The sequence below is a fragment of the Oreochromis niloticus genome, linkage group LG5 (assembly GCF_001858045.2).
Source record: "Oreochromis niloticus isolate F11D_XX linkage group LG5, O_niloticus_UMD_NMBU, whole genome shotgun sequence".
In the NCBI taxonomy this organism is placed as follows: domain Eukaryota; kingdom Metazoa; phylum Chordata; class Actinopteri; order Cichliformes; family Cichlidae; genus Oreochromis; species Oreochromis niloticus.
The window spans coordinates 33,492,157-33,518,491 of record NC_031970.2 but is presented as its reverse complement, the minus strand read 5'-3'; the positions used below and the strand labels follow the sequence as shown (position 1 = coordinate 33,518,491).

Genomic DNA, 26,335 nt, shown 5'->3' with positions numbered 1-26,335 from the left:
GTCAACATATTACGCTTCCAGGCACCCAACACATCCCTAAATGACAAGATCGGAAAAAATGAGGAAACATGAGAACCGTTTGGAATCAATCTACACATGTTTGTTCATTTTATTAAAATCGCTTTGGAAAACACTATTTAACATCATTAAAGTGCTGGTTAAGGTTAGGGATAAGGTTAGGGTTAGGGCTGGAATACATGGATGGAACGTGTATTACCGCGGGAGCATCATTCTACTAGATTTTATCCATAACCCGGCGCGTAGCATAAGAACGTGGAAGGTGACCTTTCGCGTTCCTCAGGAATGCCACGGGATGTGACAAATCGTCGGGATGTTACGCCTCGGGAGTGAAAACGGGCTGGTGACACAGGAAATCACAATGCATTTTTTTCTTTGATGGACTTTGGAGCTTGGAGTGATTCCACCCTTGAGTTTATCATGCAAGCAAGCTTGCTAGTGTTAGCGGATAACTTCACTTATGTATGGACAGAACAAGGCTAACGGTTTCCCTTCCTCCAGCATTAATGAACATTTTGGGAACAGTATTTCCAAAAAATACTGACGTATTCCCTAAACAATTCAGAAAGTTGGGTAAATGATATGTATCCTGGTCAGTTTTTAAAACGGATTCAGTACGTACATGTTCCTTTTGTCCTTGCTTGTTTGGATGGCTTGCTGGGCTCGCCAGTCCCGATGGAGTTGCTCGCAAGGACTCGAAACTCATACTCTACCCAAGGGCTCAGGTCTATTACTGTAGCTGTCAGCCGGGTGCCCCGTACCACCTCAGGAACTGGCAGAAAACACACAGTGCCCTCTTCAGTTTCAACACATGAATGTGTGTGGCTGCGTGTTCTTGGAGTGTCTCAGCTAAGCATCAGTAGCATGCTATCCTCCAGGCTAACAGACATGGTAGTTACACAGCACAGGTCCAACACCACACAAGGACGCATAAGGATTTAAAAAAAATGCACATAAACAAATACATTGACCATTAAATTGCCAATTTGGTGATCTTTGTTGAATTCTTTAATAATGCATGCATGGCACTGTGTAGTTTTTAAGTCAGCTGAAACAAGCAAAACACCAGAATCGCTGTAAGGGACTGAATATTGGAAACGAAAAAAATATAATAAAAATGATTCCAGTTAAAAAGGCAAAAACTCATTTTCTTCCTCTGGGTTCTGAGCCCCTACAAGGTCACATTGTATTTCTGTTATAAATCTATGACCCTTGCTTGGCAAATCGATGAAGCTAGTAAAACCACCTTTGATAAAAGTGTCCTAATTCACAAAAATATCAATAGAACGAGATAAAAGCACATTACGCCAATCATGCGTAAATGCTAAGGGTGCCATAAAGGATGTGGGCAAAGATTACACCGATCCCATTACTTAACTGCACTATCAAATTACAGCCGTGGCAACAAGCTTCATCATCAGGACGAGATCCATGTTTCAGGATTCCCAAGAGAGCGATAAAATGGGAGTCAATGGTCCCACTACAATTGATGCTGGGGTAAAAATTACATCTTCAATATTTTCACAGCCGAGGCATGATGAAGAGTGGCCCCCTCCAGGTGACTGGAGGAGGCCACAGCTGGTTGGAGAGAGCTTACCTGTGGTGACAGCTTGCCACCCAAGGGAAAATGGTGTCCTGGCTTGGATGGTGTATGCCGTAATTGGACTGTGATTATCAGGACCAGGCCTCCAGGACAGAGAGGCTGTGGTATCAGTGATTCCTTCTACCTGGATGCTGGTGGGGGGCCCTGGGGGACCTGATAGATGGCATAGCCAAGGCAGGAAAGAGAACAGAAAGATAGAGAGACAGATGGAGGAAGAAGGTAGGGGAGGGAGGGAATGTAAATCAGGAAAAGATGGAAAGATGGTAGAGAGTGTGGCAGTGGTTTTAGCACCTGAGGCTACTGCAGCGAAGTCAGTTCAGTGTGAAACCTTTGGGAGCTATTGGGTCTAATTAGACAGTAAATTTCCTTTAAACCTTCCAGAGAGAAATTTCCACTCGCCTCAATTTTCTCTCCCTTTATTCCTTCGTCAGTGAAGTGCAACCAGTCACAGTAAACATGCATCACTGACAAAGCCCAGTCTTCTTCAGGTAGATTGTGAATTATTTAAATCACAGTTATTATGGTGACTCACCTCTGACGACCAAGTCAACAGCCACGGAAATGCTGTCCACCTTGGTTTGCACGGCGCACGTGTACTTCCCAGCATGCCTCAGCTGGACGTTCCGAATCATAATGTCTCCCGCCGAATGCTGCTGTCATTCAATGCATGCACAATCATCCGCACGAACACACACACAAGCACAGGAGTTCCGTAAGCAACCTGCTATTGTGATTCCAATTCAACACTCACTTTTTCTGTAGCCACGCGGGAACAAAGGAAGCCAAACAGAAAGCTTGTTCTCATATCTTCAAAAAGGAATTCATATTTCCACACTCCCACTTTCCATCTTTATTCTAAAGAAGCACAAAGAAATACCTCTCTATACCATGTGCGCACCGTGCATTTGTTTTATCCCTGTGATTACAAAAATGTACTTGCTCTAATGGCTTGATTTGAATTGCAGTATGGAGCCGCTTCAGTTATACAGCGCAGCCTAATGGCTAGTCTAATAGTTAGTTCTTTAAGAGGGCCTTTCATTCCATCTCTAATTGCAATTCCCTCTCCTACATTATCATTTTACCCGAGCAGAGCTGAGCAGGTTCTGTGATAAATTGGACATGGCGGAAATATGTGGCACAGTGGCAGTAAGAATTCTATGGAGTGGCTGGTAGCTTAATCAATATAAGTGTAGACGAACAGCAATTTATTAAGGAGGGGAGACTGTAAATCACGATCATAGGAACACCTAAATCATAAAGGAAACAGAAAGAAAAAAAACACCTCTGCATTGGATTTTTTTCCTCTGTATTGCCTGCAGTTTTTAAAGGAGTCTTGCATTTTTTAGCTAAAAGAGAAAAAACCCCTCCAACTCAAAACAGTGCATGGCATGCTGAGGTATAAGCTGCGGACTTTATAAAGTATACAGGAGCTCACTGAGACTGGTTGCATGTATGTAAATTTCTTTTTAAAATAAACCACAGGCAGCAATTTTTTTTTGCCCATAAATAATACACTTGATACAAACATTCCCTCTGCACTGCGGCTGAATTTATTATGACCCTGCTAAGAGAATAAGTATAATATTGATGTACCAATTAATCTTCAGAGTCACATCTGGATCTTTTATACAATGAAATCTCTGAAGGGGGTTGGGCAATAAATCAATGTCTTTTATGTAGCAGTGGTGCTAATAAAATGAGGATTCTTCCATGAAGCTCAACAAGGTTTGAGTTTTAATTATTCATTATGCGCCTCAGCTTATGTGGAATATATGCTGTCAAAGCTGGAGTGTGACAATAAACAGAATTTGAAATGATGCTCTCTCGTGGGACAAACCCTACAGCTAAGCCATGGCATTGGCCGTTAGCATGCTAGCACATTAGCAAATATTAGCATTCCTGAAGTTACATACAACAGTGTTTTGGCGAGGTGGGCACAAACACAGCCGAACACTCCAGTTTGGATGTCATCCGGAACTATTTGTGGACAAGTTCTATTTCTGTTCTCACTTGTTGTTAGATTAGTTTGTTGTCTCACCAAAAGAGCAATTTTTTAGCAACTGTCCACACAGGAAGCTACTTGGCAACCAGATATAACAGAAAGCTGATGACATACAGAGTCTTAAAGCTACACTGAGTGAAATAACTGCTGGGAACACAAAACTTTGTCCAACTCGACTACCAATGAGAGTGAAAGGTGCTGTTGACAGACAATACATTCAACAGTTACAAAGATAGTTGGTTGCTAGCAGGATGTCTGCTAGGAAGCAACTATCAGCTACAAAGTGCTGCATGAATCACTTCCTGTGTGGATGAACCTTTAGTCTTCTGTGTTTATATTGCTGATAGATGTAATTAACTGACATCTATCTGGTACTCTATTTTCATTTAATTTTTTGTTGTATTAATACAAATATAAAACTAAAATTAGGGGGTCTGACTGCATGTGGAAACGTCAATATCTGGCCATTTACGCTGCAGTTATTGCCATCATATCGTGATCGGGGAATGGGGGATAACTTCAGCTTGTGCTCCAGGGATAAAGCCTACACTGTTGGTGTTTTTAGAGGCCAATATTAGCTATTTGCCAATTTATTGGTATTTAAACTTTATAATAGCAGACTTGGGAGAAACACCCTTCAACCATTTTAGGAGCATTGATGCTGTATAGTTTGGCCAACACTTGGCACCAAGTTGAAATGCCACAAACATGTGACCACAAAACAAGATTATTTTTAAACTGCATTGTCGTATTATCTTAGCAAGGACTCATAAATAGCTACACATATCAAATGAACGAGAAATCTGTTCATGTTTAGCATCTAAAAGAAAAAAAAACAATCAGATGATATGTTGGATTTTTCAGTCATCAAATATTGAAAACTGGTTCGGTCTGAAAAATCCACGGTCTGTCTCTAGTTGTGTTTACTTTAATGTGAGTCTCAGGTGTTCAAAATGTAAGAATATCTTAAAAAACAGGAAAATAATGAAAATCTACACAAATGATCACTAATTATCATCCCCCTGATGGATAAGGAAAAATTAAACTGTGTTTTGAAACAGGTAGTTATGAGTGAAACTGCTGTTATGTAATAATGTGTTTTATATATAGTATCTAGAATAATATCTTTTGATGGAAAAACAGCAGGAGACACAACATATTTGCACTCAAATTGTAACAAACAGCAGAAATGAGTATATATATTAGAGTTATAAACCATGTTTCAGTCATGTTGCTAGCCGATGCACTTTGAAAGTCTCTAAAAGCACCATGTTGCACCTTTATGCCGTTTTGCTACCGACAGTTTGGTACCATAATGAGGGAATCTTATATAACATTATTATTAAATCATACACTTGTCAGTGGTATTGTATAGCACTTTTCTAGCCTCACTGGCCACTCAAGGCTTTATCTGTCTCCCATCTGTAACAGATGAAGCAGAAAACCAAAGAAAAGTCACCAGCACAGGGAGAACAAAACCAAGGGAAGGTTCAAACCACAGAGCCAGGAAGCCTTCTTTTCATGTTCTCCCTGTGTCTGTCGAAAGAGATATATTTTAGGTTAATCTGTGACTCTAAATTGGGCGTAGGTGTGGATGTGAGCATGTTTGATTGTCTGTCTTTATGTGTTAGCCTGGTAATTTGTCCTTACTGCTCAAGCAGATAAGAAATTAGATAGAATTAGAGATTTCTTTTTTCATTTGGCTGAAAAATATACTTTAAAAAGAAAATAAAGTGTGGCTAAAATCCTCAAACACATACACATAGTTACTGCCTTATTTAATTCTAGGGGGTAAATGTTTTTCGATAATAGCTATTGGGATAGAAATGCACATTTAATGTACCCCCATTTCAAGTTTTGTTGTTTTTAGGCATATTTTCTTTTCTTGGGGATAAAATGTCCAAATACTATATAAGCGATCATAGCAAAAAGGCTTCCCAGACTGATACATGAAGGCATCCTGTCTGCACACCTCTCACAAACATGACAGCTTGTTTTAAAACCAGAGGCCTGTTAGTCTCGCGGGCTGTCAGAAACCATGAATGATGGAATATTGACTTACACCTCCCACTTTTTCAAAGAATCCACCGTGGCTCCCGAAGTGGATGAGCTGCTCGTTGAAGAACCAGGTGAACTTGAGTTCCAGAGACGGGTCGTGGCTCACTTGGCAGGGCAGGACCACGCTCTCCCCGACGGTGACGTCCAGCGTGGAGGCCAGCGTGGTGATGACGGTAGGCTCTGAAAAAACACACATTCATATTCACGCACGTCTGATCAAGCACGCTGCATGCCTCTACTCTTTCCAGGCATTATAATTCAGCACAGGAAATGGCTTTGCAAAAAGCCGAGCCCTTCCATCATCCTTATGGATATGTCAGACTCAGTTAATAGAAGGATATACGGGACGGAGCACATAGCAAACTAGGGCGCACAGCTACAATAACTGGTATTAGTTTCGGCCTGAGCTTGTCTCTGTGGGGACTCGGAGGAGACGTGTCTGTCCTGCAGCCCGCGAAGCCTCCATGTGTCACTGTCAGCTCAGCCTGCACACTGGAACTCCCCTCGATTGGGCTGCAATTCCCAAATCGAACTGCTAGGAAAACAGCAAACAGGACTTCTTCCAGTCGTCAGTGCTCTCTTTTCTCTCCTGCAGTGCATTACAGTGGCTGCACATGGGAATAAGACGAGCGTCGCTCATCTGCACTCGTATGTTAGCGATGGAGGGGGAAGGTGGAAGGACGTGAGGGAGGGGGAGGCTTTATACTCAGAGTGTGCAGCACCTGTCTCCCTCTTGGGGGTGCTGTGATTACTTGGTTGAAATAGCCACTCTGAGCACATGGACTAAATTAACCATGGCAAATGATCCCTGGACAGGCATAGATTCATGTAGAAAGTGCCGGCAGTGCAGTCTTCATCCACAATGAATTCGATACCTTCATTGTATTGGCTCCCCTTCTCTCTCTCACACACACACACACAGATGCTACCGCATGCTCCCAATGTGATTTATCTAGTCGTTTTCTGATTTCAGGCCAGAATGCTATCAGCTGCTGGGTTTTGTCATATACACAATGAAAGTGTGTCTGAGAAGCCCAGTCCTCTATTGCTGGGGCTAAACGGTGAACGATGGCGGTGCAGTAAAGAAAAAAACCCCATAATAACACACAGGAGGTATTCAAGTCTTTGTGTCTGCTCGGTCTGCTTCTGCAGGCTGGCTACACCTTGTAGAACAAGTGCAGGAAGGAACAGAAAAGCTAAAAAAAATATAAAGCTTAAGAAACACATTTCTCTCTGAAAAAAAAGTGTCAGGTGTGTTCTGCAGTGGTGTTCTTGGAGAGATGGTTACTCCAAATGATGTGAGGAGAAAGAAGGAAATGGGTGGTGGGGGAAAGCGGCTTGGGAAGGATCTACAGAGGAAATACCCACAGAGATCCACAGTCAAGAGAACTGACTCTGTTCGTGCTGCCTGTAACACAGAATAAACAATTTTTGTCTTCCTTATTTCTACAGCAGGACTGGTGTGTTCTGTCGTCATCTCCTCTCCTTGTGCCGTGTGGTTGTGTGCTGCCTGGTCTCTTACTGCCTCCAGGGGTTTCACAGTGACAATGATGGGGGGGGGTATGCTGCCTTATTACCCTCCTCTGTCATGATTTGTGACAGATTATACGGACAACCAAGGTTGGTTACACAACCACACACTGGACTCTTGAGCATAATTTGATTGATTTCTATCTTGTATAATGCCTTGTTACCTACTGCCACTGTAAACGGGGAGGACAGTAACGCTCACTTAGCAGGGTCAGTCCGAGACAAGACAGAGAGCGTGCCCGTGTGCTGAGACAGGCTGGGTGGGACCTGGGAAAGCGTCTTCCTTTGTTCTTAAGGTGCAGATAATTTCAAAAGTACTTCCTCCCACAGTCAGTATCATAAACTTTTTCAGGCCCCAGGCCATCATTTGAAATATCCACCTTAAGGAACAGTCAGCATCAGTAAGAAGAAAAACCTCGGGCTCTGTGGACAAGAGACCACGTCTAACTCTGTCGCCCATCCTCGGCTGAAGAAACCCACGGCCTCAGTTTAATCAAAAATGTAAATTAGAGTGAGCTTATGAAAGCAAGCCATTACGGTGTTCTAACAGTGATTGTGGGAGAAAAATCCGACGGGTGAAGGTCCTCCACTTGTTTTGTATACTCTGTATAAATAATCAAGCAGAGTCTGATAGGACTAGGATGTTTCTCAAGTACTGTAGATCCCAAGTCAAGTTATGATTAAAAACAATCTGCTGTACAGGCTATGCAAACAAACTCATACTTAACAATCAGTAAAATAACAAATTCAGTAAAAATGTAATCACATAAAACAGTAATAGAACTGAATAAGACTGCTCGCATGATAAAAAGCCAGGATAACCTGCTGAGCTAGACCTGAAAGTCAGTGAGAAGAGTCGATTTTTAACAGTGTTTTTAAATGACTGAGTGACCGGACAGCTGTTATGTGAAAAAGCAGGTTGTTCCAAAGATGAGGGGCCGTCTCTGAAAAGGTTTCTTGTCTCTGTTTTTGAACGTCTCAGATGTCCAAGTGCCCTGGTAGCAGTGCACAACTGTAACAGTTCCATTAATTAATGAAATTTTGGTCACTGAAACTGAAATTGATGCTTAAAATTGTTGTTAATCATAGAACTGGGACCAGTGGAGGCCATGACGCAGCTATGTAACCAAACCAATATATCTACATGCTGTAATATTCTGGATATGTGACCAAACGGATCCTTCTCTATTGTCAAGGTTGTGTCGACCTAACCTGACAGACTGATTTCTAAATAAGTTCATAACAGTTTTTTGGTGTTTGAGGTGAAATGAATCTGCTATTAGTTGTAAAATTTTGTTTCATTCAAGTCTTGGCTATATAGACCTTTTTTCTGATGTTTTTAATTCTTACACAATATTAAATGTGAAATATTATAGTGTGAAGTGACCATAAAGTAAACTTACAATTTATGATTCAAACTCTTCAAATCAATGTACAGTAGCAGTAAAATATAAACAAATGAACCGTCTTGGAAATGTTAATCAGCTATTTTAATTGTCACATCTGGATTCAACACATCAAAATCAAACAGAAATAGTACATATTATTTGATGAAGCTGAGGATGTCTGAAACATTGTTAACCAGTGTAATCAAACAGGGTCAAATGAGCAGATGTACTACAACACCTGATCAGTGCTCAGCTGACCTAGCTCATCCAAGGAGCAGCTAAGATACTGACGTATGATAACAGGTTTTCTAACACAGCTCAACCGTCTGTCCGTCAACATCATCTCACCACTTAACCAAGCCTATTAAAACCACTGCACTCTCTCCCCACCATGCTGCTCACTTATCGCTCTGACAGAAAGTATCCTGCACAGTTCCACTTTGGCTCAGTCAGTTATCTACATCATTGTTTAACTACATATTACCATGCAAACCATGTCTTATGTAATAAACATGTCATACCAATGTAAAACTTACATTCAAACATCTGAACATATTTTACATGTGATACATGTAATTTGAGCTGTTGCACAGTTAATAATTCAAATAATTCAAAGCATTTAGACATGAGCAACCACGACTTTACTAAATGCAATCAGGTTTGACAAAATCATACTTTTTAAACTTGTACTACTATGTAAGTTCTTTTTTGTTGTTTTTACAACACTTTACAAACACTTTGTTTAAACTATTAAAAATAGCACCACGGGCTTCTGAAACCTCCAAGTCAACACTATGATTCATGCTTTCCTCCAAAAATCTGTTTTAAAAATTAAACACATCTCTTGCTCACTGCTGAATTACCTGTGCAGGAGGTAAAGAGCCTTGAATATCCATGTCCAAAAAATAGCTGCTATTGTGTGTTGGAATTTTTGGTAATTCTTGCCAGACAAATTTGTGTATTTAATACTATATTGTTACTTAGTATATAATTAGTATATTGAATCAACTTAAAACGACTTGGGTGTCAAATCTGATAACATGTTTTTCTAAAAGAACATCCTCCATTGCATTCATGACTTGATCTGGAATGATACCACAATGAGAAATTCAATGTTTTGGTCATAGAATGGAACTAATTAACGAGTAAAACATGATCTAATTGTGTGTTTTTTTTAATGCCTCACTTACACCAGAGCTTTCAAAAAAAACTGCTTGCGACTAAGAAAAACAAATTAGTGGTTGTATTAAATTTTCTTGTTGTCAGAGACTAATTGCAAGTAATTGTGGTGACCAGTTGGTTATACAACACTCTAAACCTCTGCTCTTCCACCTGGCTGTAGCTCAGGTAGAAGGCTGGTGGTTCGTGGTAAATATCCTCGGGCGAGATACTAACCCCAAGTTGCTCTCTGATGCATTCACTGGAGGGTGAATGTTAGATAGAAAGCGCTTACATAGAAAGTGCTTGTGGCACTTTAGAAAAGTGCTAGATAAGAAAAAATATATTAACATTGCAAGGTGATTGGGGATAGATTGCACTCTCAGAGAGGTCTGCAAATAACTGCTGTCTAATTTATAAATGCAGACAGATTGTTAACCCGTCTGAGTTAGTCTGCGTCAATGAGTCAAACTACTCTGCGACATATCTCTCTGAATAGGAGACTCGAGTCAGCTGGTTGCAAACTGCTTGTATTCTGTTTTTCTTCCTCTATCAAAGCAAGGTTGCCGACTACCTACATTGTTTTTTGATAAATCGCCACCAGCAGCAACTACGTCTTTATTTATAAATGTCTATGAGTTTCTGGCTGGAATCTAAATATAAGTAGTTAATGTGAATTTCTGTGTATATAAAGGGCACAAGATTCACAACAGATGGTAATGATGAAAGAAACAGAAAAGAAAATATCAGATGCAATTTTGGAGCTGATTTGCAAAATAAAAACACCAACAGCAATCAGCATGGCATTCTATTTTAAGGCAAAGCAGCTGAAGGAAACCTAGGACCCACAGACACCTAATGAAGCCAAACAAATGATATACAGACCACTGGCTCACAGTGGGAACACTCAGAGAAGCTGTATAACAATAACATATGGTTGACCAGAAAACAGAGCTAGCTTACAGTTACCAAATGACTCTGAGCTCCTTTCTGAGGCACACTGACATGTCTCACAAGGCCAGTTTCACCAGTCTTCCTTCCAACATTATGAATAATGCCCACATATTTCCTCTCCTGCTGTGGAGAATCCTCTGTCTTTAATGATCTAAAGCCGTAATGCGAAGTGTGCATTCTCCCTCAGTGCACATCCATATATATATATATATATACTCAGTAAGTTTCCTCACAAGGTGAGCAATGTGAGCTTGAATAGTGGAGCACAGGGACGAGACAAAGGCCGCATGATTTGGGGTATTTGGAAAACAAATTTATAATAATCTTTAAACTGAGACCCACGCAGAAGATGCAGACTCGTCAGGGTTCAAGACAAACACAAACCTGAAAAGGAAATGTTTCTTTCACTGGCAGGTAAGAAAAGACATCTTCACAAAGGATCTAAACTGTGACGAAGCATGTCAGGCTAAGGTTTTTCAAAGTGAATCAGCGTAGCATCATGCATCACCTTGGCGAATCCTCAGAGTTTCCTCTCAGGTCGTTTAAGAACAAAAAAATGTGGTTACCGTTTTAAAAAGCAATCATTTCACTCGCAATTTTACCTCCTCTTCCTTTTCAAATCAACAAAACACGAAGAATGCTTTCATCAGCACATCAGTAAATCCTCCGATGCAGTTTTTTTGTGCTCCACTTATTTTCTGAAGGACCTATCAAAGGTTCCTCAAGGACAAACTTGAATGGCGAGGAAAACCTTGTCTACATTGCTCAACAGATAGATACAAGATCCTCTCGGTACTGTATGCTGTGTGGTGGCACATCTGTAGCAACCTGCTGGTGATTACTGACAGATGGCAGCTCATTATTTTTCTATATGGCTGTCAGGAATCACACATCGCATTTATTTCACATCGTTGCTGCCATCCAACTTGGATGACATGGCTCGCTTGGAAAAGCAACTGTAGGAATTCAGCAGAGAACTGGTAACCACATTTAGGTCCAGGGTGTAAAGTGAAACAGATTAGTTATCTTCTGTCTTGCATCTCTAGAAGGTGACAAGAGCAGCACGTGGAGTCTTCAGCAGCTAACACAGTATGCTTAGATGTTCATCCAGACAATGTTAACATGATGACTGCTCTGCTAGTGCAAGTGCACTGAAAGCCAGATTAAGGTGGGTGATTGAAAAAAAAAAAAATCAAAGTTTTTGCATGAAAGTGCTTGTACCAATCCATTTACTATACCAATCTAGCACTAGTTGGAAATTGTGCAAACATGCAAAAGCTAGGTAAAAGAGCTATAAAGTGTGGTTGAGTTCTCTCTTAGAGACAGGGTGAGGAGAATGGTCATTTGAGAGCTACTTGGAGCGCTCATCCACATCATTCATCCAAAGAACCAAATTGAGGTGGTTCAGATATCTGTTCGGTGAGATATTTCAGGCATGTTATACTGGGAGGAGATCCTGAGGCCAGACCCAGGACTCAGCTGGCTTGGGAACAACTTGGTGTCCCCCTGGCCAGGGTAAGGGAAGTTTGGACTTCTCTGCTCAGATCGCTGGCACTGTGAACCAGATAAGTGGTGCAAAATGGCTAGACGACGTAACATACTCGTAGTATAGTATGCTTATTTTCAATCATGTTGTGAATTTTCTAGGTGACTCTTCATGAGTGAATACAGTGAGAATTTTGTCCTGGTTAAGGCGCTGGACAAAATTTTACAGCAGGGGTATGCAACGCCAGGCCTCGAGTGCCAGTGTCCTGCAGGTTTTAGATGTGTCCTTGATCCAACACAGCTGATTCAAATGGCTAAATTACCTCCGCAACATATCTTGAAGTTCTCCCGAGCACTGGTAATGAAGTAATCATTGGATTCAGGTAAGCTCTAAAACCTGCAGGACACCGGCCCTCGAGGCCTGGAGCTGCCCACCCCTGTGTCACAGGATCACCAAATTGATAATTCATCCTGCAGTGAACATCTTTAGTTTCATCTTTCTTTCAGTCTTTAAGATCCACGCATGTGCACCTTGTGGTGCAGACAGAGGGAAACTAAGATCATTCTGTGACCCGAGACTATCTACGAAAAAGATCTCTCTAGACGTCGCCCACAATGACAGAATATTCCTCGTCTACTTTTGAAATGTCTCCAAAACAAATGGCTGCTACAGTGGGTCACAGCGCCGAAAAGATGAATTGCCTCCAGGCTTGAGAGAGGCAAACTGACGTGAACACTGTAGGATCTCTGAAGTTTTGAGTTCACTGACCATCCGTAATGATCGGCGGCAAACCTAATTGCAGCGGCTCATCTCCAGTGTAATCAAAATTCCGAGAGCACGTCTATAATCAAGTGCAATTAATCTGCTAATATCCCCCCAGTGTTGGAATAATGGGGACATTAACAGGGCTCATCTGTTGTGACTGCTCCTCTGCTGTGTGCTAGGTGGCTTATTCACAGCGGGAGATACAGAATGCTGTTTGACAGGTATTTTTCAGTATTCATATCACCAAAGTCAATTTGAATAAACTACTGTCATCTCCCATAAGGGCTGATCCCGCAACACAAATTTCTCCCCGCTAAACAGGTTTCCAATCCTCAATGAAGTAGTGCATGTAAATTACCCCATCCCATTTTGCAAACAATATCAATTGTGACAGAAAGGCACAAGTTCATATACAGGAACATTTGTACATCAGCCACAGAAAACAGCTTTAACATATTATGATGGAAAGGAAGCGAGAGTGTGAGGGTGTCAAATAAAACCCATATTCCTTTTCACGAGAATAATGAGTGGATAACAGCGGTGTCTGTTTATGCTGAGAAGACAGACATGGCTCTGTTTCTTTGCAGCCTGATTGGAAAACCACATATAGGCCATCAACCTGAACCTACAGGGAGAGCAGCAGGTTCCATTGCCCCCCTTCTTACTCCCACTGATTGGCTGGGGGCGGGTGGGGGTGTTCTCTACCATTTTCATTTCACAGTGTCTGATAAATGGGAAAGAGAGAGTGGAACTGGTGCAGTGATGGTACAGCAATGCTGTACTTTTTAATCAGGTTTTAAAGTTGCACTTAAAATATCCCAGAAATTAACATTTGCAAGAGACAAATACATTAATCATCATTAAATGTTTGAAAAACAACCCCCCCAAAAAACACTTTATGGAAATGTCTGAATAAATTTTAATGAAATAAATAAATAACATGCCACAACTCTCTCATTGGCTTTCACAGCCTATAGCATAACTTCTATGTGAGGACATATTTTCTGCAAAAATCCAAAGGATATGATGGTTATGCTTGATACCGAGGGCATTGCCATAAGAAAGGCCTGTTTTCTGTTTGCTATATCAACAGTTATAAACGCTACCTAATAGTACCTTAGAAATAGAATCCATCCCATCTCTAACCAGTATAACCAGCGTACCAGCTACCCATGCAACTCCACATCAGGAAGAAAAGCTGAAAACTCATAGGGCTTTCAACAGTAATGTGCTTTAGCGTTAGCAAACAAGTTAAGCAAGATTAAGTTAGTGAGCTAAATGCTATGATAGATACATAGTGTAAAAGATGGATGTAGCGACACATTATCAGTTGGTTTCTGAAATCCTGCTTTGAAGCCAGATCTGGCCTGACTAAATCTTCATTTAATATGACCTAAAAAACTCAGCAGGAAAGTATTTGTACAAATAAAGTTGTAAAGCTGTTGTTCTGTAGACCAGCGGTCCCCAACCTTTTTTGCACCACTGGCCTTTAAGGTGTCGCGGATAAATACAACAAAATAAAATGATACGACCAAGACAGAAACTGTGGTATTTTGTAAATATAGAAATAAACGCAGATTCACTGTGTAATTGTGTAACTTTAGCAGTGTCCTCCTGAAATGCGCCAACAACATTAAGAGTAACTCCTCCTCTCTGGCAATTAATGCTCTCTGGTTGCTACGGTAACGCGTAAATATTTTTTTCAAAATAAGACACACAGCTACTAGGTGGGAAAAGACCCAGGGAAACCAAGTTAACAGTAAAAATCCTGAAAACCATAAATTTCACACCCGAGCCTCAACTCTTGCGGCCCAGGGGTTGGGGACCGCTGGCGTACACCACAGATCTGGTGTCCTACACTGTTCCAAAAAATAGTAATGTCAAAGTATCTTACTGTATATTTTACAGTTTTGTACTGTTTTTCTAGAATATCATTAAATTTACACAAGTAGACTGTGATTTTACATGTCAAATGTAAAATAACATGACATCACTGTAAATATAGTAAAACACAATTTACTTGTTTTTTAAATATATTTTTTTGTACATATGCATATTTAGATTGTAAAAATACATTCAGAAATGTATCATAATTTCACAAATATTTGTCTGTTATTTGAGAGAATGACCTGTTAAATTCAAATGTAATACTATGGAAAAATATATAAAATGATCGAAAATTAATGAGAATAATCAATAATTAAAGGAGTATTTGAATTATAATTTTGCTGAAAATTTCATGTCATCTAGGTCTGATTCAATAATTCAGAGGTAACAAGTGAAAATATAATTAATAGGAATAAAAACTAAAAAAAACATATAAAACATTGCAGGCCACACTGTGCTAATTATATATTTAAAAAAATAAATGTAGAGGTAGGAATTGCAATTAATATAAATCTCAAAGTATTCACAACATTCCTGAACAGAAATAGGCCTCTGCACCTGGGGTGAGGGTGTGGCCATGAAAACAATGTGACATGCCACTGGATGTTGGGACACATAATAACATGACGCTAAGCATCGGCCAATGAATGTGAACTAACAACCACAAGGTCACAGGTATGGCTGCACTATAAAAAAAAATCCTAATATAAAAGTATTTTACTGTGCATTTTACAGTTTTGTTCTGTTCTTCTAGAACAGGGGTGCCCAATCCTAGTCCTCGAGAGCTACTGTCCTGCAGCTTTTAGATGCATCCCTACTCCAACACAGCTGAATCAAATGGTTTGATGACCTCTTCAGCATGCCATCAAGTTTGGCAAAGGCCTGATAACAAGACATTCATTTGATTCAGGTGTGTTGGAACAAGGATGAATCTAAAAGCTGCAGGACGGTAGCTCTCGAGGACTAGGATTGGGCACCCCTGTTCTAGAATATCATTAAAGTTACGTAAATAGACTGTGACTTCACATTTCAAATGTCAATTAACGTTAAATCACTGTAATGTAATAAAATATAATTTTCATGTTTTTTAAATGTATTTGTCTGTACATATGCATATTTAGATTGTTAAAATACATTCACAAATGCATCATGATTTCACAAATATCTGTCCGTTATTTCAAAGATTGAACTGTTGAATTCAAATGTAATGCTATGGAAAAGTATATAACATGATTCCTATAGCTTGTGTTACATCACATAAGTATTATTATCATTGCTATTTAGGGCGATCGTGGCTCAAGGGTTGGCAGTTTGCCTCGTGATCAGAAGGTTGCCGGTTCGAGCCCCGGCTCGGACACTTTCGGTCGTTGTGTCCATGGTCAAGACTCTTCACCTACTGGTGATGGCCAGGCTGCCATATCGATGGTGCGATATGGCAGCCTCGCCTCTGTCCCAGGGCATGCAATCCATTATTATTTAAACCAACTGTTAGCTGTATATTTCTGTACGTTTACGTATTATGATTCATATTGCCACATTCATTGGCCTTGTTTATAGGTAATTTCATTGTTTAATCACGTTAAAATGTTCCTAATTTAATGTCTAAAAGCACTTGGAAAAGGCAGAATCCCATGTAAAATTAGCGCAACAAACTCTATTTTCATTACTGAAAATAACTGTATTTTTATGAGAAGGTTATTTTCTGTTATTTTCTGGTAGTATTTTGGCACCCCAGCTGCCGGAATATTACTGTTTTTTTAGGATTTGTGTTTTTTTTCCTATTTATAGATAATTTCATTGTTTAAACACATTAACATGTTCCTAATTTAATGTTTAAAAATCACTTGAAAAAGGCAGAATCCCATGTAAAATTAGCGCAACAAACTGTATTGTCATTACTGGAAATAACCGTATTTTTATGAGAAAGTTATTTTCTGTTATTTTACGGCAGTATTTTGGCGCCCCAGCTGCCGGAATATATCAGTTTTTTTAAGATTTTTTTTTTTAACAGTGTATACACAGAATCCAAGGCACTGGTTTACCATTGGTTTAATTTTCCCAACCTGGATGCTATACACCATGTTTTAAACCATCTGTGGTTAGATATTAAGTAATTTGTCCATTTTCTGATATCTATGTTATCCATAGGTACAGTTTTAACTTAAAAGTCTGGAAGTCTGTTTGGCCATATTGAAATTTAACCATGAGTGAAAAACTGCGGTCAGTATGGGTGGGGTATTTCCTAATCGAGGTATTGTTTGGTTTTTTAGGATCAATTTTGATTGATCTCAGTTGGTCTTTTTAAATTTGACCTAATGCTAGCATGCCTGCTAGCACAGACGCAGGATATCTCATACAGCCAAATAAAGACCTGAGTAGGATAAGTCATGCAAAAGCCATTGCAAACCCCGAGAAACAGAATAATAACTGCAGTTCACGTAACAGCTGCAGGTGTCACCAATGAATTTCTGAGGTTACGTGATCCTTTAATTTCTCTCACTTCTATTAAACAAGGCGTACTGCATTTGGTAGAGCGGCAGAGTCGTCAATGGGAGCCAGAGCGAGGCATCAGCATAAATCAGCGGCAAGGTGCACTCTAAGCTCTCCCCACATCCTTGACTGTTGCTGACTTTCAGACATTCATAATATATGAAATCTGTCTTTTATAATTCAACAGAAAAAGGAAACATGCCTTGATAGTGATTTACAGAAGACAGAGCTGCAACAGAGTTATTTAAAATTCCATTATGTGACGTGTTTTCGGCTAAAAAGGAGAATGAACATATAGATACAATAACAGGATTTTCTTCTCGCTGTTATTCTCATTGACATTAATCAATGTTTTTTTTAAAGTATTCAATCAAACACTAGCCTGCAGGGGCTGAGAAAGTCAATTAATCCATGTTTCTATGGCAACTACTTGGATAATTGGAGAAAAAAACCCTGATATGGTAGCAGACTGTTCTGTTGACACTGCATTTCAAAGGATTTTACAGACTTGTAGAAGAAGGACAATTTAATGGATTGAACCTCTGAGCAAAAACTATAAACTACACACAAAGAAGAAGCAGCTCTGTCTTCGAGACTTCATGAAAAATGATTTTAGCTGCAGTATTTCTCACACAGCGTATTGGAAGGATTTTGGCACGATTTTATTAGATTTTCTTTTTTTTTGACCTGTGTAGTTCTTTCCCCCCCACGGGTATTTTATAACAGCACAGACGAATGATCAATGTATTCTGCATGTTCATATGAGGTTACAGTGAATCGTACTCTCTCTTAGGCGGTGAGTAAAAGGTGTGAGGGAATTTGCAGCATGCTCTGACCCACGGGGTTTACCTCGACGTCTCGGAATATTCTGCTTCTGGTGAAGTCGAAGAAATGCAGTCGTAGCTGCGAGAACTGTACTTGGATGCGTCGTGTGAAAATTCCTGAACTACAGAGTACATGCAAATCTATATAGAAAACCTTTATATGGAAAACCTTTTGAAATATGAGGCGTGAACTTTTCTCCCTGAGGGCAATATACTGAAAATCAATAACTCTATAAATGTAAAAGAAGCCACTCAATGAGGAAGGTCAAAACAGAACATGTAACAATAGCACAAATGAGCCCAGGAACCCCTGTGAAAAGGGGGTCACAGTGAGGGTATAGTTCATTGAATATGTCAGCAAATCCTCCGGGAGCCTGACGAGGTGAGAACACTATCCCCTGTGGAAATGGGACAGAAAAGCTGTGGTGTGCACAGCATAAAGCCGCCGCAGAATGCACAGCACTTTATACCCAGCTCACATTTATTTTTAATGAAGTATAATAAGTCACAGCACCGGAGCAGAAATGCAATCCCCAACCCAGATGATCCAACAACACGAAGACTATTTTTTTCAGGCAGTATATCCTTCTGCTGGTACTGGGGGGCACAGCGAGGCAGTGAGCTGAATGATTTCAACATCTCTGCAAACAGACATAGCAGCTGAGGTGTCTCTGTCTAGTAATGACAACACAGAGAGAAAGGGGAAGAAAACCCTGCTTTTTGTGGGACTTATCAGAAGATGGAGATTGGGGGATGCTTGGATGCTTCATAAAACGCGCCCTTTTTCTGTGTCGGTCATTTTTTATGAATGAAAATTAAACACTTGTGGCTATTTTTTTAAGGAAAAAAAAAACAGGTATCCAGTGCGTAGTAGCAGTAGGTTGGTAGTCTGTAGGTGCTACTATAGGTTGAGACGTGCACTGTCACTCAGGAGTACGTGGAGCAGTGTGGACTACTGTCCACTGCAGCCACTGTATATGTTTCTCATCCAGGCTTTTTGATCTTTGAGCTTCGTCTCCATGATGAAGCAGACTGGTTTCATTCCTGGGGCACTGATACATGCTGTTTAATCAAAGCTGCTGACATGCCTTACTTTACACAAGACTGATAATAATTGTGTTTTAATTGTTGCACAGCAGTTTGTGACTTTAAGCCTGTGAACAGCGCTACTTATAGAAATTGATCCATCACTCCCAACTTCTCACTGGTCAATGTTTAGAGGTGCTGTTACAAATTTTTCCCTCCAGCTCTCTTCGTTGGGATTTTTAGGTACAGTAATGAAATGAAAAAAAGGGGATGTCATCAGCATTACTGCAAATAGTCTCTCGTGAGTTGAAATTAAATTACAGGTTGTCATATTGCATAAAATAAATTCACATTTTCTTTCAGTGTGAATTTGATCTTTTTCAAATATAAATATTTCATCAACAAGGTGGTTTAGTGGTTTCTTTTGTTTCCAGTCAGCAAAATGACTCTTTGTGTGAGCAACAACACAAAACAAAACAATGTGTGATTGATTGTTGGTTATTCGATTATTCCAGGTTGGCTGCTTTCTCCCCAAATAGAGCTATTCCAGAACTGAATCCAGAAACTGAATCTGTTCTACAGAAAGTCTGAAACATCTTAGACAAAAAGTTTATAATATTTGGGCAGTTGAAGAATGTGTGAGGCAGACAGATTGAGTTTGTCCACAGAGTGGGTCGACAGAGGCATCCCACGCCTTTACTCTTAGGACGACTTTGGAGGACTCTTATTCAGTATGAGTTAGGATATTGCAAATTTCTTAAAAACACCAGGATATATAAGAAGTATATTGAAAGAGCAAGAAAATGTTAAGTAACTATTATCGTCACAAGTTTAATATATCCAGTCAACAGTTCACCTGTCAAATTCCTGGGTGATCTGGATGTAAAAATCTGAAAAATAAATTTTTCTGTAATTTCATCTATTCAAGTAGTTTTTAGTGGCAAAACCTACTGTAACGAAGGCCTGGTAAATAAGCATTAGTAAGCTTTTTTAGGCAAAAATTTCTGTACAGAGTAGCAAAACATATTTGTACCTTATAATTAAGCCTATTAAGTATTAATTAGCTTATCAACATTTCCATTCAGTATATAATTAAAATCTTTGTGACTACTTTGCAATAATACTATGTTTTTATTTAATTTATCAAGCTATAAAACTAAAATTAATTGTTTGCCTATTGTTTACTTAATTCAGTCACTAACACAGCACTCCGACGGTGAAGTGGGAGCAAAAAATGCCTATTCGCTTGAATAGGCCTACTTTATAACTGAGTAGTTCTAAAGCTCTCCATACCACTTTGAACATTGCTGGTATTTGTGAAAATGATCAGCTTAAATGTAGCTTACTTTGATCATAAATAAAACATAAAGCAGATGAACAGTTTTAAAATTAGCAGAAGTAAAAAACTAAACAGTAGAGCGACAGATCAGGCATACTATGAAAACAGTAACGTTTTTGGTAAAAGCAAACAAATCTGATCATGCACTAATACATTTTTTTTGTATTTGGAATCTATACAAAAATGAGTCATTTATGTGTCTGCATCCATTTAACAACCTCCACTACTGAGCAAGATTCAGGATGTGGAGCTTGATGCACATATTAAAACCTTTTTCTTTGATTCAGTGTAAGCTACACATTTTTAGATTTGGTGGATATAACTTACAGCAATGATACATACAAATTTCATTCCCATATTGATAGCTGCAGGGAGCCACTGGAGGCGGGTGAAAGAGCAGCATTCAGCTTCATAGCCAAAGATTTGAGCAATACTCAGTCTAAACAAGGTAGACTTAGAATCCTCAGGTAGACTTAGGTTCCTCAGATAAAGTTAAATGAGTCCTCCTTGAGACTCCACTGTCACCTGTAGTTTGCATGAAAGATGCAGAGTTGTCTGCCAACACTTGTCACTTGTCATCACCGAGGTGTAGTGAAACTTCACTGCAATGCAAACTGGAAACAGAGACCTTCAAAGTAAAGTAAGTTGTGACTTACTTCTGCAACCTTTACATTTTACAAGGTGCAACTTTTGAAGGCAAATAATCTGCATTTCCAGCTTAAGTTGCATTTTTCACAGTTTCCTGCAGCTTAGGAAATAGTTGGTGTTTGCGGAAAAGTTGGAGTCTTCCAACTTTCCACGTTTGCAGTGCAGCAACCAACTTTGCAACCAACGCTACCAGGAGCAAGCGACCTCCAACAACCACAGAGTACACGCTTTTCACTAGCCAGCGGTGAGTCACTGACCACTGACCACGTGTGCATAACGACTGATTCCCAGTAGTCCCAGCAACGTCCAGCAATCATTTTCCTCTCATGACCAAATGGTTGTCCACCATCTCTAGGCCTGTGTGACTGGGGCCTCAGTCTAACCAGGTAGTTTTGAGTGATTTAGAGGTTTAGACATGATCAACCAAAACGATAAAAGAACTGAAAAAACAAGAAATAAGCAAGTGGAAAAAATAACCTAAACACTGCACAAAATACAAAGGTTCCAGGTTGACAAAATGGCCTTGTATAATCCACAAAGATGAGTCCAGGAACACTACTCATGTCAGCCAGCTATCTACATATCTCATTATTGGCATCGTGTTATTGGAGAACAATCCCTTTCTCTCCATAACTACAGAAGTGACCAATATGGGATGGGAAAACCTGCAAAAGCGAAAGTGGTGAATCGTAAAGGCTGAACAGGAAATACCTTTAACTATGATGCTTCCCGTGCTGCTTGCCACACCAAACTGGTTTCTTGCCACGCACGTGTAGAGGCCTGCATCAGATTTGGTCACATTCCATATCCGCAGACTACCGTTGTCCAGAATGGAGATTCTGTGGTTACAAAAAAAAAAGGAAATAATTTATGTGACTGTCAAAGCAACAGATTTTTGTAAGAGGAACAAATGTTGCTGTGCATGCATCGTGAAATTTTAACTACGTGGCATGGCTGACATAGCACAAAAGACAAGTGACGAATACGCAGAAGAGAAAATTTCTCAATGTCTCTAATTAGGTTCTGCTTCTTTGCAGATGACAACAATGAGAAATAGCAGTGTATTTTCAGGGCTGATTAATTCAACACATGACTCGGAGATATCTAGGACAATAGTGGCTCCGTGCCCTTTACACAACAGCCACAAGTGCTTCAAAAAAGGTCAAAAGGCCTTAACAAAAGTTGACATTTTGTAAATAACGAGGAAAAATGGAAATTGTGCCCTTGAAAGCGAAGTGTTGGGGGAAATCAAGGGTGGACCACCTCATCAAAGTGCACTGAATTTTAATTATCTGAAACGCTCTGCTGATTCGGCAAACTGTATAATGGCGTCAGCCTGATTGTGAGAGGGGAACATGATGTGTGGCAGCTAAATTGCCCCGTTCACCTGTGAAAACAGTCAAAGGAGTCAAAGCAAATAGAGGCCTGCAGTGAGGGTGAAGACCCTCTGCTAGTCCATACGAACACCTAAATCTGCAATAATCACTTACTCTACATTAAAGAAACAAAACAAATGCTAGCTGCTATAATCGGTGTCCTTTTCAGTGGCAACAGTATCTGATAGACCCACAGGACGCCACTTTCTCAAAGGCAAGTCATCAGGCAGCAATTAGCTGGTGAAGAGTGTGTAGCAATTAGGAGCTAAAAAGCAGGATGTTTTATCAGGACGAAGAGTACAACAGAGATAAAAGGCAGGTAAATATCAGAGTTAGTCTTCAACTTCCAAACAGGAAGTAACATATAAAAACAGAAATGAAGAAGTGTGAGCGAGCCACTTGAGGGGAGGCTCATAAAGCTGTGAATGCAACATTAGCATATTGTTCCCTGAAGATTTACATGGCATTTAATCAGAGTCATCTTTCAGGGTCATGAAATGCAAAACTGAGGAGTGGATGTCAGATTAGTAAACTTCAAAGCTTTTTTCAGTTTGTCCTTATGAACCATCGTCACAATATCAAAATTACAGTAAGAGCGCTGCTTTCAAAAGCTGTTTTTAAAACGTTCTTTAGAATAAGCAACATCTGGAGTTATATTTTTGGTCACTTGGTGAATATGTGTAAAAGTCTTGAGCCACATGTCATTTCTTTGTATTTTGCTGGGAAAATTTTATTGAAACATGCAAACAAAAATGAAAATACGGTGTAACGAGCAAAAACAGAGTTTGTACAATTCTAATGAGGTTAAAAGTCATTGTTTTGTATGGAACCCAAACAAGCTTTCTTATTATAGTTTTAAGCAGACTCTTCAGGAATAGTTCTCCAGTCTTCTTGATGGACATCCAAAACTCTTCTTTGGCTGCTCGCTGCCTTTTCGTCTCTTCTCTGTCGGGATAATCCCACGCTGCTTTAGTAATGTTGAGCTCAATAGTGTTCCATTGAGTTCCACTGTAATTCTGATGAGTCATGAGTAGATAGTAAATGGATTAAATAAAGGTGCATCACTTAGGTCCTGTGCCAGGTCTTTGCTGAATTTTCTTCTATTTATTAAGGACACTGGATACTTTTAGGTGGTCTGCCACTTCTTATTTTCTCCACTACTTGTCTAGTTTCCTCAGATTTTAACGGCACACACAACATGCTGACATATCATTCCTCTGAAAATGATCAGGTACAAGGACTGAACTGAAAATGAGTGAAAAAGCAGCCAATGTCAGAAAGCCTGGAGAACTATTCCCCAATAACACTGAAATCTGACTTGTGGGAACCAAAAGTAATGAGGTGTGTGCACAAAATCGTATCTTCCTTTTATCTGTGTTTCTCTGTCTGACTCTGAGAAACACGTGTGTGTCTACAGCTGTTAAATCAAATGCTCTGGGCACTTACTGTGCACAATTATTTAAATGAACTTTAATTTTAATGGTCACCAGGTTAAAAACACTACATGTATAGAATGTCCAGTCAAATGCGACTGACTTTGACCCAACACAAGGTTTAAAAAAGCTTTTTTCCCTTTTATCTGCCACGGAGGGAATTCAACTCAGGAGTCTTTGAGTGCTCTCTCTCTCTCTCTGTAATATCTCTGGATAATGTGCCTCCGTGTTCACCAGCTCATTTTTTGCTTTATCTTGCTGCTGTTAGAGCCAGGCAGGTAGCGTACTGTAAAAAAGCATGGACATATTTTGTTGAAAACAGACGCCTTTTGGCTGAAAAATGCAGTGTGGATACGATGATATGATCTAAAATCTAAAAAATTAGGTTCTAGGCCAGAAATAAACCATACCGAGCTGAAAGAGAGTCCAATTAAAAGTATGGCGGTTTTTAGATTTGCAGAAAATCCTATTTAAAATTAGTTTTCTGTTTTTGTAATCACGCTAGAAAGTAAAAGTTATTGAAATTTAATATCTGAATCAGCCGGGCTGTTCCTCTGACCCTTAATAGCTGCTGCTCTACAAAGCACCAATTAAAACTATCTGTCAGCACTGTATCCAAATACCTACTACTGCAGTAATTAACAGTCCAACCGAGTTTAAAAACCTATTCGAAACAGCTATTTGATTGCTACAAATATTTGCTGACGCAGTCCGAGTTCATCAGCTTTCATCACTGTTACGTGAGAACGGTTGTTTTCGTTTAACTGGGAGCATTTAGCTGAAATGTGGCTGATACAGTGTGGCACAATGTCTTTCCCCCTCTGCCCCACCTCTTTGTTGGGTGTTTTTTTTCAAGTGGTGGATGTGATAAGAAAGTGCAGAGGCAGTTAGTGTAAGTGAATCTACTTCTAAAACCACATGGTGCTGCTGAGTGGATACTTCTGGGTTTATATCAGGCTGAGAGAAAAGTGCTGAATGCAAAGTAGCCAACAATGACCATCAGTTACACGGGAGCATATCGCAGTGTGGGCTGGCGCACAGTTAATGGCGTCAAACCTGCAGGCTGATATATATGAGGAAAGCGGCCCATTAAATGGCACCGCGGCCCTACAAGTGGCCGTAACACGGAGCCGAGTAAGCACAATTAAAACAACTGCTGTACATTAATTGAATTGCATTGCCGCTCCCGTGTTTATAGCTGAGCTGCTGTGATGACTCGTGTTATTTAAAGGAAATTTAAGGGTGCGCATCAATTAAGCACGAGCATAAACACACACAAAAACATGCTGCTTTAACTAGAACAAGCTCTGACCCAGTTCAAGTCTACCTGCAGCACGATGCTCACAGTAATTCCTCAACATAACTAAATACCCACGTTTGTGCACGGTGCTCTGTATATCCCCCATCCCATTATCCTCAGGGACGAAAAAGCCATCATGTGATGGCGCGTCTTGTAAGAGCGTGAACAAGTGGTGCAAGCCCAAAGGAGAGAGAGCCAGGACTATTCTCGGCCATTCACCGTATCGTGTACTTTTCTCTGTAGATTCATGTAAAGACCGGGGAGGAACTTTCCTTTCACTGACATCACAGAGAAAAGTAGCAGACTGGATGTCTGCATAAGTGTTCGTCATTTCAGTCTGAAGCTAATGGAAGAAAAGATGAGGTCAAATACAGTAGAAGTCAGCCGAGGCGCAGGAGTGGTGAATAAGAGATGGAGGCACACTATTAACACATTTCTGTTTTGCTCCCTGTCTTCTCTCTCCTCCGCCGCGGCCCAGACAACATGTCTGCGCGATGTGCCCATTATGCGAGGAGACATTTTCCACCCTGGTCCCGGGAGAATCTAGAGGAGGGGGGGCAGGTATCAATAATTCACAGGTGAGATGAACACAAGTGCCACTCCTTTCATCCCTGCCTCACACGGTTTAATGGACATGGCTGTAATTCTCTCAAAAGGAGGCGATTATTTTGAACACGGCGAGATGTCCGAATGCACTCGTGTAATCCTAAAAAACACAGGTGTGTATTTTTTTGGGGGGGAGATCAAGCCTCAGAGGACAGAGGCTGTACAGCGTTGATCCTCCCTGCTCTCCACCAAGATGAAAGAGACAAATAACATCAGTCACAGAGCAGCTATCATGAGGCACTGTGAAGTGGAAATCGCAGGAGCAGAGCCCGGTCCAAAGTGAAAGCCTTATTTTTTTGTGTTTTTTTTATTTGTGATTTCCTTACGTTCTCTCTGAGACGATGTTAACAGATGCACACTTTGCCTTTTTGCAAGCTTCCTTACAATAAAAAAAAAAACAAACACTTGAAAGCCTTGTTTTGATGTTTCATTCAGACATATTTT

At 40.1% G+C, this 26,335-nt stretch overlaps 1 protein-coding gene and 1 long non-coding RNA gene across 4 annotated transcripts in view; one reads left to right on the top strand and one right to left on the bottom strand.

Moving 5' to 3' along the window:
- cntn4 (contactin 4) overlaps nt 1–26,335 on the bottom strand; it is a 194,323-nt gene that overhangs the window by 11,098 nt on the left and 156,890 nt on the right. For 2 of the 3 annotated variants that reach the window (XM_025907489.1, XM_005450133.4), the window contains 5 exons: nt 21,888–22,015; nt 5,686–5,861; nt 2,154–2,274; nt 1,616–1,774; nt 641–790 (listed from right to left, as the gene is read on the bottom strand). In XM_025907489.1, coding sequence (XP_025763274.1) covers nt 641–790; nt 1,616–1,774; nt 2,154–2,274; nt 5,686–5,861; nt 21,888–22,015 — 734 coding nt within the window. The remainder of the gene's footprint in view (nt 1–640; nt 791–1,615; nt 1,775–2,153; nt 2,275–5,685; nt 5,862–21,887; nt 22,016–26,335) is intronic. The other variant, XM_005450135.4, reaches the window with a different exon arrangement.
- LOC102081487 (uncharacterized) lies at nt 5,719–26,274 on the top strand. The gene is made up of 4 exons (XR_003220223.1): nt 5,719–5,854; nt 7,134–7,301; nt 25,764–25,863; nt 25,942–26,274. It is a non-coding gene; the product is annotated as an uncharacterized LOC102081487 (long non-coding RNA).